Source organism: Rhipicephalus microplus, chromosome 3 (genome assembly GCF_043290135.1).
Source record: "Rhipicephalus microplus isolate Deutch F79 chromosome 3, USDA_Rmic, whole genome shotgun sequence".
Classification (NCBI taxonomy): Eukaryota; Metazoa; Arthropoda; class Arachnida; order Ixodida; family Ixodidae; genus Rhipicephalus; species Rhipicephalus microplus.
The window spans coordinates 227,887,731-227,904,517 of record NC_134702.1 but is presented as its reverse complement, the minus strand read 5'-3'; the positions used below and the strand labels follow the sequence as shown (position 1 = coordinate 227,904,517).

Genomic DNA, 16,787 nt, shown 5'->3' with positions numbered 1-16,787 from the left:
CGCAATCCCGTCATTGTCACAATGACCTGAAACCTAGGTTTATAAAACATTGTTGAGGATCCGCCTCGAGTGCCTTTCCAGTCAGAGAGTTGACTAACCCAGCCGCAGCATCTTCGAGCGCTACTACGGTGAACAACGTCGCGTCTTTCCCGGTAGTACTTGTTGGGTAATCTTTTCGCAAACCTATCACCACACTTTCGGTCGCGACAGGGCTAACTGCAACAAAACTGTGTTGCCGCATTGAATTCTCAACGTAAGAAGATGTACTTCAATAACGCTAGGTCTGCCTCGTGCACATCCAAGCACAAGGTGACTACTGGACATTGACTGTTCTTTCCGCCGTCTTCAGAACCTCACGCATTATGTTCCAGGTTGTCAGCCTGCTGATGGAGACCGCTCCGCCAGAAGCGCTCATCTCCGCTGTTGAGCCACCCTCACCTAGCCACCTTGGTCATTCAGGCGGCAGCCCTGTTCTACCGGCTGTGAAGCCTCCAAAGACTGGTATGTGGATGCTTGGAGGTATACTCATGTGGTACAATATTCTATGGCTATGCAAGCAAAGCTGTGAGGGCGCAGCTATTCCTGAAGTTCACGTGTAGGGAGGAAATCTCTAATACCCTCCACATCACGTTCAGTGTCACTTTCGATGGAACAAATGCAAACTATTTTCTAAAGACGTGCATCATTTCCCCCTGAAAAGTTTTACGAATAATTATGCCTCAGACACAAATACAGAGTGATATCATTTCGCCAACATTGATTGAGGAGATAAAATCCACTACGACATACTACAAAAAGCTGGTGCGCGGCACGTGTGAAAGCATTTCTGTTCTGCTTCCGTGCTATACACAGGCCGCCACACTGGCGGCTGTTATAACACTTCGTTTAGAAAGTACTGGCGACAACTTACTTTCGACCCTGTTGGCTACGAGCTGGTATCGCAATGTTGCAACCCAACGTGTTTATGTTTTTTTCTGCAAACAAGCTTCCATATAACACATGCACTCTTATGTGCAAATCGGTTCCGTCTGATTTTCGTACCAAAAAAACTATGAACCATCTCGGCGGAGGAAACCCTGATGGAATCCGAGGCAGCAGCGGTGCGCATGGCGTTGACACGATTGAAACGTGTGTCGACACGGGTCCTGCAAGAACGGTTTAAGGCGGAACTCAGTGTAGCGTTTACTCGAGTGAACGCTTGCTTGAAATGCAAAGACAAGGAAGGCTGGATGCGTTGAAGACGCTTGCGCTTGGATTTCTTGGTTCTCGTTTCGTCAGTGGTACCCGCACGCCATTTATATTCTCGAACGCAATTGAAGTTCTTGGCTCGCACGGTTTCGCTGGTCTTCCACTGCCGACGCTAGCGTTCAGCTTCCCTGCCTCGCGCCTTGTTGGTGTTGACGTCGCCATTCGCGAATGCAATTGGCTGCGATAACTCTCATAACGCTGGCGAAAGCCGGGAAAGGTACGCACGCGTACACAAGCTGGAAGCATGCCGCGACGGCGTCCTGCCCATCGGCACGATCGCACGGCAAGCAGCGGCACGCTGTCCACCATGTCGGCGCCGTGACATGCTTGAGGCGCACACAGCGCGCGCATCCACCGGCTCGCGGCTTCTTCTCGCCGTGAGAGGTGATAACGAACCTAATCGAGGGCCTATGATGAAGGTCAAAGGAAATCTGGACCTTGTAGCTGGCACAAGTTTGCAACTGGAGCTAGTAACGCCTTATTGTTTTGCATCTTTAAACAAACTGACATGCATGCAGACTTAGACGCTGATTTGTATAAACTGAGAGGGCATATCCGTGATTGAAAGCAGGAATTTTTATCTGTGTGTGTGTGTCAGTTTGTCTCTCTGTCAACCGAAAATATTCATCCACTGTGACAAAGCTTAACCATATCTTCAATATACACGCATCTTGGTCTGGTGAAGGCGTTTATATTAAAAACGATAGTTAAATACGATAGTCTTTGTGGGATACCTAAACGCAAAACTTTGAGTGTGAATGTAAACCGAAATGATTCAGCCAACTTACAAAGCCTAATGCCCATCCATCTTTTCAGTTTCAGTTTGAGTTTCGGTTTTATTGAGCATTTTCTTCACAGAGTTGCGAAAAAGAAAACGCAAGGATAATAGCAAAAAGCTCCTATGTTAGCAGCTTGACGAGGCTCCTACCCCTTTTCACTTGGCATTACAAAAATCCGCAGAGCACAAAACATGAAAAAACAATTTGACTTCGATTTTCAAAACTTCAAGAAATTAGGAAATACAAAGAAAATGCATCAAAATTACATCAGTTTCAGGTTTACATAAAATAAGCAAACCACAAAGAGAAAAACAACAAAAACAAAAAAACAGCGTGCGGTCAATCATGAAACAATGCACACGTTGCTAAACGGCTACCAAAGTATTACAAAATGATTATACAACGTTTACAGCACTGGGTATGCGAAAAGCACAAGTTTTAATGCACAAGGGAAACACTGACGAGTGAAATGTTGCATGTTTTACCTGTAAAAAAAAAGCAACGAGAAAAAAAGTCAAAGAAAGCAAACATCATAGGATGCCATGTTACACACGAGCACTATTATAGGGTGTTTCTTTTACATATAGTACTGTAGCCGGACAACTAGAAGAAGCTAAACTACACGCCGCCATTTTGGATGAGAAGGTTCTTAAGTTGTTTTTTATGTATAATAAAGATGTCGATGTTTTTATTTTCAAACATGTTAAAACAAGCTGGAATACAGTGTTCAAGTCTTCTCAAACCGTGATTAGATCGCGAATAAGGAACGAACTAGGAAGGCCTTTTCCGAATGTCATAATAGGATTGTGTATTTTTTCTGAGGTTACACAGTTTAAGAAATCAAGCGTTGTTTGATAGCAAGCTTTGTTTGTATTTCATAATAAGGTTGAAACTGTGAATTTATCTTGTGGATGCCTTCCTTTTTTTTTTCAATTGATACTCATGTATATTTGCGACATGACTTCGAAAGCATCGGTATCAATCACCAAGAATTGTCCATATATTTGCTATCGGAATAACAGGCAATGGACCCAACCTGGGCGACAGGTACCGCCGCTGGTAGCAGTAAATCTTTGCCCCAACCCACCACCTACGTAGCCCAAACACTACGCAATCAGTCCAAATGTCACGCATCTCCATACAGAAGACTATCGCTTTTCGAGCTCCTTTGGAGTGAAGCACGCATACGGGGCCAATGTTTTAGTTTGTGCATTAATAATATGCACGTAGTAGAAGTTTTCACAGGACTATCGAAGCTTTACCCTTCACCGGATATAGGACATTTTATTTCAGTATACAATGTTGCCGAAGCGATTGTTTCCTCAATGTCCTACCATTTTAATGCAATCAATGCATATACACTCATGAAATTTATTACTTATATTACTATTTAGAGGTGATAAAAAGCTGGTGGCAAAGTCGAGTAGAATACTGAAGTAACTACTGTAATAATCCTACAGATAAAAAAGTGGTACAGGAACGAACTGCAATGTCGCCAAACCGCATTCGTATAGTGGCTAAGGTACTCGGCTGCTGACCCGCAGGTCGCGGGATCGAATCCCGGCCGCCGTGGCTGCATTTCCGATGGAGGCGAAAATGATGTAGGTCCGTGTGCTCAGATTTGAGTGCACGTTAAAAAACCAGGTGGTCGAAATTTCCGGAGCCCTCAACTTCGGCGTCTCTTATAATCATATGGTGGTTTTGGGACATTAACCCCACATATCAATTAAAAACTTCTCATGTCACACGAAGAAATGTAAACAGCTCGAAGATTGAAGCATGCAGCTTAAGCAGAAAACACGAACGAAACAGCATACGCTGCACGAGCGCGGTCTAGCAACTGCCACGGCTCGAGATTTGAAGCACGCTGCTCGAACAGAAAGAAACACGCACGAAACGAATGCGCAATTGTACACAGGACGAGCGCGAACAGCTCTCAAAGTTCCTTTCTTCATTGTATGGAGCCAGCGCACTTCTTTCGTAAACGCGGCATTGGCAACGAGCAGAGTGTTGTTCGTGCTCTCGCGAATCACCGGTCTGATAAGCGCGCGCGCGCAGGGGAGACCATCCCCCGTGCTGGCTCACGCTCGTCGAAACGCTAGTGACGACGACCTTTAGAGGGCACCCAGCATGACCCATTCGCATCTTCTTGCAAGTCAATACAAAAAACATGCTGAAGTTTCGAAGCTCTGTGGACAGCTGAGTGGTTTAAAGTTTCGAAGCTCTGTGGACAGCTGAGTGGTTTAGAGTGTGTATGAATTGCTTGCCGATAGCGACCTTGACAACGTACGCTTAGTGACCTACGCCATTTGCATGATGCAAGTATGTCAGTGGAGCCGTGGTGGACCCCTGCATAAAACACTTTCGTGTTTTGAAAATTGTGGCAGATCCTATTCATTTTGGGAGTTGATGTCAGGCAGAACAGTAGGCCAGGAGTAGCTTGTATAGCCTTTATATAGGATTCAGCCAAGCATTGGAAATCTGACCACTTTCTTTGTGAATTTTAATGTGAATTTTATGTGCACGCAAATAGCAAGAATTTTTAAGGGGGAATAACTAGTTGCTGGAGGCCTTAACTAGTAGCGAAACTATGAGAAAGCAACAAGTCTGAGGTGAAAGTGGCTCGTAGGATTATACTCGTCTCCGGACCCCTGGCTGTCTCTGATCACGGGTTTACCATCTTAGTACGTCGACAAAACTGACGCTCAAACGGTGTCCTGTGGTAAGATGTATTGTCGCTGCTCACGTTAGAGCGCAAGCGTCGGCTTTATTGAAATGAAGTGCACATTACTATGCTGGAATGTGCACAAAGAAAACAAAGTTCCGGAGCCTGCAGCCATTGATTGCAGTTTCAAATCCATCTTGCACGTGTTCAGAAAATTACGGAGACTTTACCCAGCCCATGTAAGAATGTTCAGCCGTGGATTCTGCAGCATTCTCTCAGCTACAAATGAACACATATACAAACATCTACTGATTAGATATGTACAATCTCCCAGGATACAAAGACATGTGCCCACAGGGCGGGAGCACACCGATGCTTTTCCACATCACGTGAGAATGCACAGCTCAAACCGAAAAGCAGGAAGAGAATAACGGTGGAGCGAGGGGGGTGAGGGGCGGCAATGCTGTCTAGCCCCACTCATGGCTATCAACTGAGGCTAGTTAGGAGGGCTGAAAGGACGGCGACAGCCAGCGGTGCCTTGGAATTAGGGCCCGACAACAAGGTATTTGCCCTGTTAAGGTGGCAATGTAGTTTTTTGCACAAATCAATTTTTATTTTTCTGATCACAATGCCAAGTTTCTCACTCAAGTTTTCTTATCACCCAATTAAACCATACGTGATCCTCAGCGCAAACCGCGCTTACAGTGTTCTAGAAGCTTCAGGACTGCAGTAGATCTTTTTTTGATATACGTCCACGCTGTGAGCATTTCAGAATATTCTGGAATCTTCGTCGCCGTAGTGATAATGCTAGAATGTTTGATGGCGAGTGTATAAATGTCGACACGATTCGCCACTTGTCAGTTGATCGATGGCTGACCCTGCATTTGCTGCTCTGAGGGCAAGTGGGCTACTACGACTCAACCATCCGGTATCCTGCCTAGAGCCACGTCATGACCCATGACATCTGGCGGAGGTGCTGGTTTGTTCATGTATCGACGCCTCCGTCAAGCCTTGAACCCAGCCCATCACCCGGAGAAGACACCGACACCAGCCAGGAGCAGCGAACAAGCCGCTGGCAGCAAGGTCTACCTCCTGAGTACGGGCCTCTACAAGCCAAGGCGTGGAAGACCAAGAGCATGACCTCAAATGCGGTGATAATGGCAGCCGCTGCATCACATCCCGCGGTCGTCATGTGCTCAGGGAACCACCAACTTCCCGCGGGTCATCGTTCGAAGACCCGGAGACCTGGCTAGAGACATATGACCGCGTGGCAGCTCTCAACCACTGGGACACGGAAAACAAGTTCCGTCGCGTGTACTTCTACCCAGAAGAAACCGCAAGGACCTGGCTCGAAAATCGGGAGTCTGCGCTTCAAACGTGGGATGTCTTCTGTGGCGCATTCCCGCAAACGTTTGCGAGCGTCACTCGCAAAAAGGGCCGCTGCTGTGCTAGAGACACGGGAGCATCTACCAAATGATTGCTATTTGACCTATATGATTACTACTTGTCCAAAGCAGTGGTGGTTGCAGTGGTGACCAAAGCAGTGGTGGTTGCGGATGCGAGCACTTGACTAATTGCTGTTCCTACGTTCTACAGGTGCCCTTCCTCGACGGACTAGGATACATTCCGATAGTGACTGCAGCACCGCATTCTTGACATAGACCTGCGCCTGCGCGGATCTCCAGTCTACGCATCGGGAAGCGGTGCCCTTCCTTGACGGACTAGGATACATTCCGATAGTGACTGCAGCACCGCATTCTTGTCGTAGACCTGCGCCTGCGCGGATCTCCGGTCTACGCATCAAAAGCAGTGACCGGTGGCCCGCCCGCACCAAAGCAGTGGTGGTTGCGGATGCGAGCACTTGACTAATTGCTGTTCCTACGTTCTACAGGTGCCCTTCCTCGACGGACTAGGATACATTCCGATAGTGACTGCAGCACCGCATTCTTGACATAGACCTGCGCCTGCGCGGATCTCCAGTCTACGCATCGGGAAGCGGTGCCCTTCCTTGACGGACTAGGATACATTCCGATAGTGACTGCAGCACCGCATTCTTGTCGTAGACCTGCGCCTGCGCGGATCTCCGGTCTACGCATCAAAAGCAGTGACCGGTGGCCCGCCCGCACCAAAGCAGTGGTGGTTGCGGATGCGAGCACTTGACTAATTGCTGTTCCTACGTTCTACAGGTCAGTTGGTTTTCCTCAAGCTTTGGTATTACGTTTTGTCTTATACCGCAACCACCACCGCTGCTGCTGCTGCTTTTTGTGTTATTGGGACATTCGTGTATTCACGTTATAAGTTTCTTAGCACTGCTGCCAGGCCTGCATTGTTCTGTTCATAAGTTTCTTAGCACTGCTGCCAGGCCTACATTGTTCTGTTCATAGCAATGACGAAGGATTTTGTGAAAGCTCTCGATGATTTCAAGCGTGAAATGAGACTTGAAATGCGCTCTGTTAAAGAAAGTGTGAAGTTTTGTAGCGACACTTGCGATGAAACCAAGGCGATTAACTCCGAACTGAAAGCTTTGAGGCAGGAACTGAGCGTCCTGCTCAAAAGTAACGAAGATCTCAAGAAAGAAAACAAGCAGCTAGCGCAACGAGTTGATGAGCTCGAACAATATAGCCGTTTGAATAATCTAGAGCTTAAGGGCGTGAAGGCAGCAGACAATGCTAATGATGTCATACGAAAACTTGGCGAAGTTATTGACGAACCAGTTTGTGCTGCTGACATTGACACATGTCACAAGATAGCAACACGAGTAACGGGCGAGAGCAACATTATCGTTCGCTTCGTGCGCCGAGACAAGCGACAGGCCGTTCTTGCGAAAGCTAGGAAACGACAGATCACAAATCAAATGCTAGGGCTTCCTGGATCCGATAGGGTGTACGTTAACGAACATTTAACCCGTGCTAATAAGCAACTACTGGGAGCCACAATTGCCCGCAAGAAAGAAATGTCTTGGAAATTCGTTTGGACAAGCGGGGGCAAGATTTTCGCCAGACGGAATGAATCTTCCAATGCCGTCAGGATTGCCGGTGAGAGCGATTTGTGCAAAATATCACAATCGCTGTATTATTTCTCGCTTGAGGAATCATGGCTATGTTCCAAATACCGACTTGTTCTTTATACAACTCTGAATCTTTCAACGCTAAGTTCCATAACCGACGCCAGGAACTGTCTGTTATTCACTTTAACATAAGAAGCCTCAAAAACAAAGGCGACCGCCTCGATCACCTTTTTACCTTACTAACAACAGAATTTGATGTATTAGTATTTTCTGAGACATGGTTGCTCACACATGATGACCGCCTTCATTTCAATAACTACGCTTATAACGGTCTCCTACGTCCCAATGGAAGAGGTGGAGGCCTTGCTATATATGCTAAATGCTGCTACCCGCACTCTGTTCTTGAGGACTACTCAATAATGAGCCCCAGTGTTGAATGTTTAGCGGTATCACTGCCCAATGTAATTGTCGTAGCAATTTATAGGCCACCGACTGGAAATAAGCGAGAGTTTCTAGATTTCCTTGAAAAAATGCTTGAAAATTTGAATTCTAGCACTCTTCCATTTGTACTCATGGGCGACATTAATATAAATCTATTGCATGACGACCCGTGCACTGCCGATTTCAACGGTGTTATTTCATCTTTCGCATGTTACAATCACATTACTTTGCCTACTAGAATTACTCTTGACACAGCCACCCTTTTAGATGTTTGTGTTACAAACATTGAACCGCGTAATATTGAATCTGGATTACTGAGTTCGGACATTAGCGACCATATTCCAATTTTTTGTTTTATCAACAGAGTGCGCGAACGCAAGGTTACAGTTGATAGATATATGACGCGGCAAATAAATGATAAGAATTTAAACAAGTTTCAATGCCTCATTCGGAATATAAACTGGCATAACATATACAGTATTGATGACGTAAACAGGGCGTACTCAGAATTTATTAAGAAGTTTTTAAATGCCTATAATGACGCTTTTCCTCTAATTAGAAGAAGAGTAAATAGGAAGAAGTTCAGAAAGCCGTGGATAACCAAACATTTGCATGAAAAAATCTGCACTAAGAACAAAATGTACCACTCCTTTATTCAGAATCGGGATCCCAACATTCTAAAAGAGTATAAAAAGTATCGAAATCAACTGAGTAAAGAATTAAAGACAGCAAAAACAAATTATTTTATTGAGCGTTTTACGAGAATCCAAAACGACAGTGGTAAAGTATGGAGAGAAGTAGCTAATCTAACGAAAGGGAAAGATAATAATGCGCTGAACGAGATAAGTACGCCGGACGGAAATTTGTGTGGTTTTGATTTAGCTTGTGCTTTTAATAAGTACTTTGTCAATGTTGGTAAACCGCTCGGTGATACACCTGAACCTGATAATGTATTGATTAACAATATTACTTCTTTATCGAAGTCTGTGTTTTTTTCACCCAGTTCCTCTCAAGAAATAGTGATTTTAATCAACAAGTTAAAAAATGATGTATCTGCAGGTCATGACGATATAAAATCTGTCCCCATTAAGCGCGTTGCGCCTTTGATATCTGACGTATTGTCTTATCTTGTAAACCTAATGTTTACTACTGGTGTGTTTCCTGATGACCTAAAAATCGCCAAGGTTTGTCCGATATACAAAAGTGGCAATCGAATGGAAATGTCAAACTACCGACCAATTTCTGTGTTACCAGTATTTTCCAAATTATTTGAAGGAGTTATCAATTGCAGGCTCGAATGTTTTTTCACAAAGCACAACCTGATATCTGCTTGCCAGTACGGTTTTCTGAAGAAAAAATCCGCAGAGCAGGCGCTACTCGTTATTAAAGACAAAATACTTGAAAATATAGAACACAAACACTACACTCTTGGTCTCTTTTTAGATTTTCGAAAGGCGTTTGACTGCGTACAGCACAATATCCTTTTAGAAAAGTTGAATTACTATGGTGTACGTGGTGTCACACATAACTTAGTGCAGGATTATTTACGTCATAGGATGCAGTACGTACGGGTGAATGATGTTGCATCTAACCGACTAACTGTCACTTGTGGAGTCCCTCAGGGCTCTATATTAGGACCTCTATTGTTTTTAATATATATTAATGATATTACTAAACTACCAGGCTCTCATGACATGATTATGTATGCGGATGATACGAACATATTTTTTACAGCCAAATCTCTTGTACAAGCGGAAGCTACGGTAAACTGGTACTTAGGAAACTTGCAGTCATGGCTACAACGCAACATGTTTTCCTTAAATTTATCCAAAACTAGCTACATTATTTTTAGGCCAATTAATACTGCTGATTCATATAAGGCCAATATTCAATTTGGTCGGGTAAGAATACATGAGGTCGACTGCATTAAATTTCTTGGTGTCTGGTTCCACCAGAACCTTTCATGGAACACACATGTGTCAAAATTAGCATCTGAAATAAGTAAAAGTGTTGGCTGTCTCTACAAAGTAGCTTGTCTGGTACCCGTGTGGTTGAGACTGCAGATGTATTATGCGCTTGTGTATTCTAAGTTAACCTATTGTATTCTCGTATGGGGAACAACTACGCCTACTAACTATCAAAAACTACTAGTACTCCAAAAGAGAGCCTTGCGGTGCATTCATGGGTACCGTGGCAGACCCAAAGACTTTTCCACGTTGCCATTGTTCCGTGCTTACGATCTGCTTAAAGCGAACCAAGTCTACCTCTTTCGACTGTTGCAATATATTAAGAGCAATCAACTGCACACTCAAGACTTTACTTTGTCTAACGATGCATATCACTTTCGAAAACAAATCCACCGGGTCCCCAAAACGCGCACAAACTATGGCAAACAAAAATTAAATTATCAGGTCACTGTGGTTATTAATAAAATGTTGACGGATGTTGATTTTGATGTTGCATTGAAATTATTCAAAAAACAAACAAAGAAATATTTACTCGAATCTGATTTGTGCTTTGTATAAGCTTGTATTAAGTTTATATTCTGTATATTTATAATGCTTTGTATTTTGTCTACGCTGCATGCTTGGCAGCATTGTGTTACACTGGCAAATGCAGCTAACACTGCAATTATGTGTTTTCGTTTATTTATGTCAGACTGTACAAGGGAGCCGAGGCCTCTGTCAGGCACTCCAGCCTTTAGCCCCGGCTACCCCCTTTGTGTGAAAGGAAAATAAACTTCACTTCACTTCACTTCACTTCACTTCACTTGAAATTACCCGCCTATTTCTTCAAACGAACCCGGACATGCCCGAGGAAAAAAAAGTTCGTTTCCTCATGCGAGGCGCGAAACAGGAGCTCTTTGCTGGATTGATGAGAAATCCACCAAAGTCTGTCCAAGAATTCCTCTCAGAAGCAACAACTATTGAAAAAAAACCCTCAAAATGCGCATTCTACAGTTCTACAAATCTCTGCATGGCTCCAGGTCATGCAGAAATACAACCATTATGCTCTGGCGACCTGCGCGAGACCATAAGGGCTGTAGTGTGCGAAGAACCTCGCCGAATGTTCCCGTCATGCAAGCTTCAAGTTTCGTCGATCGCAAACATCGTATGAGAAGAAATCGAGCAATCAATGGGCATCTATGAGATACCGTAACTGCAACCTCAAACCATGAGCTATGCTGCTGCGGCCCGGCGCTACACTCCACGTCCACGTCAAGAGGCCGCGCCGCCACATTTTCATCGCCAGACACCGCGGCTGCCACTGCCGACGCTATACCATCGACCCGCCTGCCAGCGCAATGCTCCGACATAAACTGACGTGTGGCGCACCCCCAATTACTGGCCTCTCTGTCACCACTGCGGGGAAGCTGGCCACACCTACCATGGCTGCCAGTACCGCCAATTACGATTACGTTGTTTAAACATCGACGCGCTGTGTCCACCGTGCGGTGGAAGATTACGTAACATTGCTATCTCACTGGAGTGCAGAGGACACCGCGAAGATCTTCTCGTTCTCCTTTACCAAGCCTCTTCATATCACTGTGCCGACGTCATTACACTGGCCCAAGCTAGAGCCGGTCGTATAGCGTGTATCAGGAAAACTAAGGGCAGCAACCGATGGAGGTGTGGTTGCTGCACGACGAACTGCCGAAGATCCTTAACCACCGAGGACGACACCACAACGAAACTCCAAGAACCCGCTGTCACCCTCAACGTAGCCCCTACGTCGAACTTTGTGACCAGAAGTCCTGATGACGCAACGTCGAAACAGTGGTGCAAAGCATCGTAGTCGTGATCCATCGCGCCACCCCACCGCAACATTAGGCGATGAACTAGCAACGTCGACATTCTCATCGATGGTCACAGCGTCACAGCTCTCGTCGACACCGGAGCCGACTATTCCGTCATTATTGGAACTTTCACCACGAAGTTGAAGATTGCTAGGACTGCTTGGGAACGCCCTGAAATCTATGCAGCCGGAAGTCACCTAGTGATACCAGCTGGAACCTGCGACGCTATAGTGTCCATTACGAGCCGCTATTATCCCGCAAGCTTTGTTGTACCGCAGCGTTCCTCGAGAGATCTCATTCTTGGATGAGACGTCTTGAGCCTCCATGGTGTGTTCATCGACCTGAGGACAAAGTCGCAAACACTATTCACAGAAAAATCACTGCGGCCGCACACGCCGTAAGAAAGGCACGCCCTAAATTTGCTGGAAAACCAAGTCACCATTCCTCCTCGCTCCAGCGTCCGCAATTCAGTCGACACACAAGAATCAACAAACATGCAAGGCGTCGTTGAAGGCAACCCACTCCTAGTGATCAATGGGGAAGTTTGCGTCACCAGAGGAATAGCGAAGTTGCGAGGAGGGAACGCAGGAGCGATACTCACGAACTTAACCAGTACAAGAACGTGAGCGAAGCGTGACAGTTGCCTACATCGAAGAGATACTGAAAGCCAGCAACGCTTTCGCCCTCACCGATTCCGCTGAATCTACTCCGACGACTGTATCTTTTCAACCAGCTTTTGACGTTAATCCAAGCCTTCTAATGCATAAACTTGAGCAGCTCGACAACCTGCTCCTGAAATTCAAGAACTGCTTTTCGTCATCATCCAGAATTTGACAGACCCCTGTCGCCAAAAATTGAATCGTAATAGAAGAAAACGCCAGGCCACTCCATCAGAGTCCGTACTGAGTTTCAGCGCGAGAACTCGAGGCCATAAAGAAACAAGTCCACTAAATGCTCCATGATGATATTATCTAGATTTTAAAGAGTCCATAGGCGTCATCGGTGTTAGTGTAGAAAAAGGATGGGACACTATGCTTCTGCGCTTACAATCACTGGCACAACAAGATAACGAAGAAAGACGTATACCCTCTCCCCAAATAGATGACGTCCTTTATCGACTCCACAACGCCAAATACTCTGCATCGATGATACTCAAGACAGCCTATTGGAAGATCAAAGTACACGAGGCAGGGAGAACGAGAAATGACTGCGTTTATAACAGAAGATGGCCCTTTCGAGTTCAAGGTCATGCCCTACGGTCTTTGCTCAGCATCTGCGGCTTTTCAACGCGTTATGGACACAGTATTGGCAGGATTGAAGCCGCAGACTTGTCTCGCTAACTTGGGCGACGTCGTATTTTCCTGAAGCTTCGTCGAGCATCTTCGGCGCCTTGAAGCTGTACTTCAAGCCATCGAAAATTCAGGACTCACCATGAATCCAGAAAAGTGGCGCTTCGCGTACGACGAACTTTTATTTTTGGGCCACGCGATAAGCATGCCTGGAGTAACATTGATCCGCAGAAGACAGCCGCCATTGCTGCATTTCCGCTGCCCGCCAACAAGAAGGCCGTGCGTCGATTTCTCGGCCTGTGCACCAATTGCAGGCGCTTCGTAAGAAACTTTACCCGCATCGCCAAGACACTCACTAACCTTACAATGGCTGATGTCGAGTTCAAGTGGAAAACCCACAGGAGGAAGCACTCGGAGAAATAAAGCTACACCTTCACATGCCTCACATACTCTCGCATTTTGACAAAAACGCCGAAACAGAAGTGCACACTGACACAAGCAGCGTAGAATTCGCCGCCATCCTTGTGCAGAGAACTGACAGACTGGAAAGGATTATTAGACAGGCTAGCCGATCGCTATCCAAGAAAGAAAGCAATTATTCCACAACAGAAAAGGAGTGCCTTGCCATCATCTGGCTGAAGTCAAAGTTTCGTCCTTACCTCTACGGCAGTCCCTACAAAATTGTGAGCGACCACCACGCCTTGCGTTGGCTAACAAACATCAAAGACCGTTCAGGTAGCCTTGCCTCATGGAACCTGAAACTTACAGAATACAACATTGCCGTCATCTACAATTGAGTCCAGCTGCAAACCCTTCGACGCCGACTGTCTCTCGCGAGCTCCCATCGACAAACCACCACCCCAAGACCTGAATGATGACTGCTTCCTGGAAACGAAAACTGCCGACAACTTCGCTGAACGCCAAAGGGCTGACCCGAAACATGGGAACCTAATCGAATACATCGAGGGCAGGACGTCCGTTGTTTCGAAGGCATTCATACGGACACTCACGTCGTTTTCACTACAAAATGTCCTTCTCCAAAAGAAGAACTTCTCACCACTTCAAGCCAAGTACATTCTTGTGGTGCCTTCAGCTCTGCGTCCACAACTCTTCCAGGTCCTGCACGATAGTCTAACGGCAGGGCACCTTGGTGTTTCTAGCACGCTTGCGAGGATACAAGAAAGCCACTACTGGCCGCGCGTTGCTGCCGACGTCGCTTGTTACGTGAGGACGTCCCGAAACTTTCAGCGTCACAAGACACAGCTGACAAGGCCAGCAGGCTTTCTTCAGCCGATTGAACCACTTCACCGACCGACGCCAAAAAACAGGATGGACCTACCAGGGCTGTTTCCGACATCAAACTTAGGAAACAAATCGATCGTCGTAGCTACAAACTACTTCACCCATGACGCCGAAACAGCCCTACCCAAAGGTATCGCTGAAGAGGTAGCGAAGTCCTTCGTTGAAAACATCGTTTTTCGTCATGGCGCCCCAGAGGTTGCCATCACCGATGGAGGTACGGCCTTTACGGCTGAATCGAATCGAGCGATCTTGAGACAAAACCAGACAAGCCACCGCCCCACCACCACCTACGTTCAGGAGACAAATGGTCTCACCGAGTGGCTAAACAAGGCAATCACCGGCATGTTGCCCATGTACGTCGGTGTCCAACACAATACATCAGACGCCATCCTTCCGTACGTGACTTTCGCGTACAACACGGCTGTGCGAGAGATGACGCAGATGCGACCGTACAAGTTGGTCAACGGAAAAAAAGCCGGCAACGACGCTCGACGGAATGGTGCCTATCGTCACTGACGGAGAAATGCTCGACGTAACCCCCTATCTTCAGCGTGCTGAAGAAGTCCGTCAACTCGGCCGCCTGCGCATTATGAATCAGCAGGCGACCGACTGCCGCATTTACAATCTTCGGTGACGTTTCGTAAAATACCAGCCCGGTGAACTAGTTTGAATATGAACGCCAATACGCCGACGTAGACCCAGTGATAAACTTCTGACATGGCATTTCAAACCATACAGGATAGTACTACGTCTCGGCCCACTCGACTACGAGGTTGTCTCCGACGGCATTACGAACTCTAAACGGTGCCGATCGCGACCTGAAGTCGTCCGTGTCGCACGCCTCAAGCCGTTATATCAGCAATAGCGAATTCATTAATATGTGGGGTTTAACGTCCCAAAACCACCATTTGATTATGAGAGACGCCAGAGCAATAACGAATAGAAAGAGTGTATTGTGTTGTTGACAATATTGCTGTATTGTACTGTAATTTTGTAATGTCTTATAAAAATATTGCACTTTCACCTTTTGTTAAAGCATCGGAACGATGCCCATTTTCTAAGGGGGGCAATGTCACGTTCCTTTTTCATGTTTTCTTATCACCCAGTTACGCTGCACGCGATTCTCGGCGCAAACAGCGCCTACAGCGTTCGAGAAGCTTCAGGACTGAAGTAGATCTTTTTAATAAAGTGACGCCCCCTTTGTGAGCATTTCATATTCTGGAATCTACGTCGCCGCTTTCGATAAGGCTAGAATGTTTGATGGTGAGTGTATATATGCTGACACACCTTGCAGCTTGTCAGTTGATCGATGGCCGATGCTGAATTCGCTGCTATCAATGCAAGTGTGTTACTGTAACCCGACATGCCATTTACCGAGCACAGCTTCGCCCAAATAAGCAGTTTTGTCTGAACATCCAGTCTTCTGCCTTCAGCCACGTCATGACCCTGTGACAAAATTGTTGCTGAAAGAGAACGGGGAAGCTCGCACAGATCGGAGGAAGATGACTTGTTCTATCACCACCTGCGCAACCTCTGCGATCACTGGCAATAAACCAGCTCTGCATTCGTTGGCGTTCTTTCTTCCCACAACATTTGGTGAAGGTGCAGGGTACCAGGACCAAACTTCGCAGCAGACGTCATCTGCTTGGCGCCAGAATGTAAAACCATCAGCCATCAGCTATGACTCTGCTCGTTCCGTAAAACGAACACTTACTTGGTTGCACCAGCTTCTCGTAGCCAGATAGTGAATTAGCTTCAGCCCCGACGCAATCCGGCCGAAGGGCACACCATATACGACGTATACGAGCGTTCGGCCTGGCACTGTGGATGCACGTTTTTTTGAGTGCTCTCGATTGACTTTGTAGATAAGTGTTTTTGCATGTTTCCAGCTTGCCTATATTTAATAAGGCAGCAGTTTAAACCTTTCTAACACTTATTACATTGTACGGCTTTTTCGGGGGTTAGTCACCAGTTAGTTGCTTGCTTGGGTGTGTGTGTACGTGTGTGTGTGTTTTTTCTCTTGCCACCTCATAGGGAAGGGACACGTACACTGAACTCGCAATTTTTTTTCTAGTAGAGCTTGAACTTTTTTTTTAGGGTAGGGTTTGTCGTACGCCGTGTTTAGTAATTATCGAGTGGGACGATTCATAAGGACGATTCGTGTCAAAAAGACAAGGTTAAAAAAACTGTAAAATGTTCAGAATGCGGGGTGGGCTTGAAAATAGACACAAGCGCAGACGCGAAAGCAGAGGAGGCCAAT

General features: G+C 46.1%; 1 protein-coding gene across 1 annotated transcript in view; it reads left to right on the top strand.

Moving 5' to 3' along the window:
• The first annotated feature begins 376 nt into the window (after positions 1-376).
• Positions 377-16,787, top strand: part of LOC142803517 (uncharacterized) — a 48,339-nt gene continuing 31,928 nt past the window's right edge. The window contains exon 1 of the mRNA XM_075888645.1: positions 377-501. Coding sequence (XP_075744760.1) covers positions 387-501 — 115 coding nt within the window. The 5' untranslated portion in view covers positions 377-386. The remainder of the gene's footprint in view (positions 502-16,787) is intronic.